This window comes from Oratosquilla oratoria, chromosome 13 (assembly GCF_046742065.1).
Source record: "Oratosquilla oratoria isolate Oo_2021 chromosome 13, ASM4674206v1, whole genome shotgun sequence".
NCBI lineage: Eukaryota > Metazoa > Arthropoda > Malacostraca > Stomatopoda > Squillidae > Oratosquilla > Oratosquilla oratoria.
In genome coordinates this window covers 3,840,407-3,845,406 of record NC_134789.1, presented here as the reverse complement: position 1 = coordinate 3,845,406, position 5,000 = coordinate 3,840,407, and the positions used below count along the sequence as shown (strand labels likewise).

The 5,000-nt window shown below is 37.9% G+C and overlaps 1 protein-coding gene across 4 annotated transcripts in view; it reads left to right on the top strand.

Moving 5' to 3' along the window:
- The window catches only part of LOC143032297 (protein unc-80 homolog), a 158,514-nt gene that overhangs the window by 125,458 nt on the left and 28,056 nt on the right, over positions 1-5,000 (top strand). For 2 of the 4 annotated variants that reach the window (XM_076196779.1, XM_076196780.1), the window contains exons 56-57: positions 1-90; positions 3,092-3,277. The exon at positions 1-90 is cut by the window's left edge and continues 54 nt beyond it. In XM_076196779.1, coding sequence (XP_076052894.1) covers positions 1-90; positions 3,092-3,277 — 276 coding nt within the window. The remainder of the gene's footprint in view (positions 91-3,091; positions 3,278-5,000) is intronic. The other 2 variants (XM_076196782.1, XM_076196781.1) reach the window with 1 other exon arrangement.

Genomic DNA, 5,000 nt, shown 5'->3' with positions numbered 1-5,000 from the left:
TGTCTCGGAGGACCAGGTTCTCCTACGCCGAGCCCACTCAGGAGGCAGCCGCCCCCCGGCCTCTCACCTCTCCGCCCCATCGATCCATAGGTGAGGTACATCTTCGGGGGGGAACGGGAGGGAGGGGGGAACGGGAGGGTAGGGTTAGCAGTGGTTGGTAATGAGTAGACTCTCTCTGCTTGATCTTTCCAGGTTTTCTAAATTTTCAAGAAGAGTAGTTCTCGAGCCCCCCTTTTTTTTGTATGTGTATCAATTTTTTTTTTACCTTTTTTTTTTAGTCAGATTATATGTCTTTTGGTTCTCATTGTAATATACTTCACTTTCCTCTTCACCTCTTAGTGCAGAAGAGACACAAAATTATCGCTCACGATCAAATAGAAAATGGAGCCGGTAATCTCAGGTATTAACTATTATAAACGGAAACTTTGCTCATTTCTTAATGATGGAGTACAACCAAATTAGAATCGAGTCCTTTCATCAGATAGGTAAAAAGAGAATAAAGAATTCGTTTTCTTTCTTTTTCATTACCTATTTTTTGCCATACAATACTCTCAGCCTTCGCCCCGATGACCATCAATTTGTAAGTCCACACTAAAACCTTTGGATAATCCCACTGCTTCATACAAATCTTATTCATTCATTTATTTATATATATATTTTATCATTTACTTATTCATTTATTTATTTGATTATTCATCTATTCATTTATTTATTTATTCATCTATATGATTATGCACTTATTTCTCTGTCTATTTAAGTATAATTTATTCATTCCTTCATTTATTTATCTATTAATTTATGTATCTATTTAAATTTACACGTACTTATCCATTTATTTATCTATATTTTATTCATTCCTTCATTTATCTATTTATTTATGTATAATTGGTCTATTCCTTTATTATGTACATATCTATTATTTATTTATTAATTTACTGGCTTATTTATTAATTTATTTATCATTTATTCATTTAATTATTTATTCATTTATTTATATATAATTTATTCATTTGATAATTATCTATCTATTTATTTACTTATTCATTCATTTATTTATTCATCTACATATTGCTTATCTATTTATTTAGTTTATTATTTATTTATCTATTTATTTTTTTATCTATTTGATTATTCTTCTATTTATTTACTTTTCATCGAACCTGTGCCCATCCCGTTGGGAAACAGCTACTCCATTCGATAGAGGAGCGAGATGATCGGCTACTGAAGGAAGATCGCTTCCACGTGTGTGTTCAGCATGTAACAAACTGACGAAACGTAGAACTCCGAGTTATCCTCATGTTTGCGTCATGTGTGGACACGCCCTTTTGATTTCGTCCATATATATGTTGCTAGCAATTAAATAGAGTAAAATGAAGGAGATAAAATCAATATCTAAATACGTAAATAATTAATTAGATAAATAATTACACAAATGAATGATTACATAAATAGATAATTATACAGATAAACTATTACGTAAATAAATAAACAATAGACAAATAAACAAATGAATAGATAGATAAATAGAAAATAGGTTAATAAATTAATTGATAAGTTAATGATTAGATAAATATGTCAACAGATAATATACAAAATTAATACACACATAAGTTTAAAAATAAGCAAGTAAATAGATAGATAGATAAACAAAAGAACGAAGAGAAGCATCAAGTAGGTTTCGACTCTTGCGACTGCCGAGGGAGTAAGTTCTTTTAATTTAATTTCTTAAGATATCTGGTTAAAAACTTAACCACAGTCAGTCTTGTTCACATACAACGACTCGTTCAATTTCGTTCACTTCTCACTAGATTCAAACTGAACGCGGTTCCAAGATTTCCCAGCAAGTCAATAATCAAAGTGAAATCTTTGTTTTTGACCGAAGACATTAATGGCGAAGGCTCCTCGATACAGTTACAATTCGAGAAGAATATGTATATATTTATTCACAAATTTCTTATTTCAAGTTTACCTAGCTCTGGTTGATTATAATGTTTACCTCTTTCTACGGTATACTATGTCCCTTACTTGCGTCCACGTTTGCTCGATGTGCAGAATGTATTCTCGTGGCACTTCGCTTTCTGCCTGAGCTTCATTGTGTCATACCAGGAACTCACAACGATGGATTCGATGTTGTCCTTGATATTGTCTGTCATGGTACATCTTAGCATGTGTCTAACCTTATAATTTATCATTTCTGGTTTTCCTTATTGTTATGACATTTTTTTAAATTGAGATATAGTACGCTTACGATATCATTGTTTCAAACTTAATGATAAAATTGATTTTTACTTGCTTATTCTGCACGATTTTTTCATATTGAACCCCTTTGGATATATCTTTTATATATTTTCCTGTTAAGGCTTCAGACGAGACTACCTTCATACTATTTGCTAGATATACCAGGTCGGAAACAGACGTGGGGAAATCTATGTTATGTCTTGTCTGAATTCCTTGCCTGTCTGTTGATCGCATGTGTGGAATAAGATGATCCCAGCCTGCCTTCAAGGCTTCTGTTAACATAAGAGTGTATCCCCCCGCCCCTCCCCCCCTCCCCCCCTCCCTCCCCCTCCCGAACTCTCCTCCCTCCCGCCATACGTTCATCTTATATTTCCTTCATCTTTGTAGAATCTTACTTTACGTTATGGCATTGAAGAAAATGTAAATTGTAAAAATAGAAAATAAAGAAGAGACAGTTCTCTTTAGCAACGATGGCCGTAACTCTGATTATATCAGTGCTCTTGATTTAACCTCATTTCGTGAGGTATTTCCAACTTAAATAAGCAGATTTTTCTTCCAGTTTCCCTTGTTATAAGTATGGCCCCCTTTCCCTGCCTTGCCCCTCTCCGGCTCAACTTTGCATCTGCCCGCTCACCCTTCTTGAAGTTCATGAACGGGATGCATGCTTGGCTCACATAGGAATCCTTCAATGGTTCATTAAAGAACATACTTCTTACGATCAGCTCCTTACACGGAGTGGTGAGACTTACTACCCCCCTTCCCACCTCCCTCGCCCCTCCCCCGTCCCTTCCCCTCCCCGTCCCGTCCCTTGCCCATCCATGCATCGGATGCATGACCTCAGTGTGCATGGCAGGGTCTGTATCCAGTACGAGCACCGTCGGTTCACTGGCCCTTCACCGCGACCTGTCCATCCGGTCAGAGGTTCTTCCTTCTTCGGGTGGTCTCCTAAGCCGCGCCCGCGCCACCATAAGTGCTGCTACAGACGCAGTTCCTTCCAGGAGAACCTCGTATGCCGGGGAAAGCTATTCCCTCAAGTCAGGTAACGCCATGTCGTGTGGGTAGTCCTCAGTCTACGTAGGATTGTATTGTTATGGTTTAGTCCATGCTGGCTACCGTAGTTCCTCTCTCTCTCTTTTTCCTTTCATTCTCTCTCTTTCTCTCTCTCTATTTCTCTCTCTCTCTCTCTCTCTCTCTCTCTCTCTCTCTCTCTCTCTCTCTCTCTCTCTCTCTCTCTCTCTCTCTCTCTCTCTCTCTCTCTCTCTCTATCTCTCACCCTGTAGTCGAACGTCTTCGTTCATAGGACGTCCCTTGTGCTCACGTTGTTTTAGTCAAATTCATGTGGAAGTCAGTCTTAGGAGACGGTCCGCCATTCTTGGCCAACTACCAAATCATTGGTCCTTTACCACCTTGTTGCTGAAGCCAATAGAAAAGGTCACTATAGCACCTTAGGGGGCTCTGATATTCTCGCAGAAAACGAAGTAATGAGAATTAGCATTCTTCAATGGAATTCAGATGAATGAACTATGACTCGTTTGCATAGCAGGAGATATAGGTAATTTAAGTTTATATGGGGAAATAGTCTCATTCTTATTTATTCAGAAAATCAAGCCCGTAAAAAAACGAAGGCAAAGAAAGGCACTTGACTGTGCTGAAAAATTTCAGAGTTGTATTAGAATTTAATTTGACGCAAATTTTCTAACAGATAGCTTTGTAACTTTAGCAATAAAGAATCACATTCTCTAAAACATTATAGATTCCTAGTAAGGAAGATAAAAAGAGTAATTTTGATTTAAGTTATGATATCTTAAGAAAGGAGGCATTTATACTTCCTGAAAGGAGTACTGCAACCACAAACTCTTTAGCCTAAGCGCAAACTGAGACGCAGGGAGACGCAGGAGACACAGGCGACATAGGCGACGCAGCACAGAGGAAAGACAGACCTCCTGTTGCTGAACTGAAGTAAAGTTTGAACTTCTCTTTCATTTGAAATGTTTCTAGATGTACTACTTCATCATTTCAAGTGAGAGGCTGAAAATGTATTTCAATTCAGCAATAGGAAGTTGGCCTTTGATCTGTGCTGTGTCGCCTGCGCCGCCTGCGCCGCTTGCGTTGCCGTACCTTTATGACTGTCTTCCGGCTACGAAGAGAAAACCTTAAAGACATGATGGTTCTGATTCCTTCCGGAATAATTTGCCTCTGTAGTTGCATAAAATTTACTCCTTTTAACAGGAAGACAATCTATTGCCCACGTATTGGTATTGAATGGTGTAATTGAAAGTCACACCTCAATAAAAAAAAAGGGAAGGGAATTGGATAAGCTGATTTAAAGTTACACACAACAAAAAAAAAGAGAAAGCATATAGACTTTTTGTCAAAGGTTCAATCATAAACGAAAATCCTACAAGGAGGGCTTTACAAAGGACTCACTCGAAGTAAAGAAATTTGATGCATCAAGGTTCCTCCACCATTCTCGGCTCATCTACTCGAACTACTCCAGGTGGGTATTTGGCTCGTTTTCCTCAGCCTCCTACTTCTCCATTCACCTTCACCCCGTCTTCTCTTCTTCCTCAGCATATCATTCATTCTTATATCTGCACTGGATGCCATGGTGTTTGATTCTTCTGTGTTCTTTTGTAAACTATTGTTCTTCTGTACCCCCTGAGTCTCATTCTAAGTCAAGACTATTTTCGTGTTTGTCTTTCCTGTTTTTTATGTACTATTGTGAAGACCCAAACATGGTCAACGAAGTATCATATTAACGT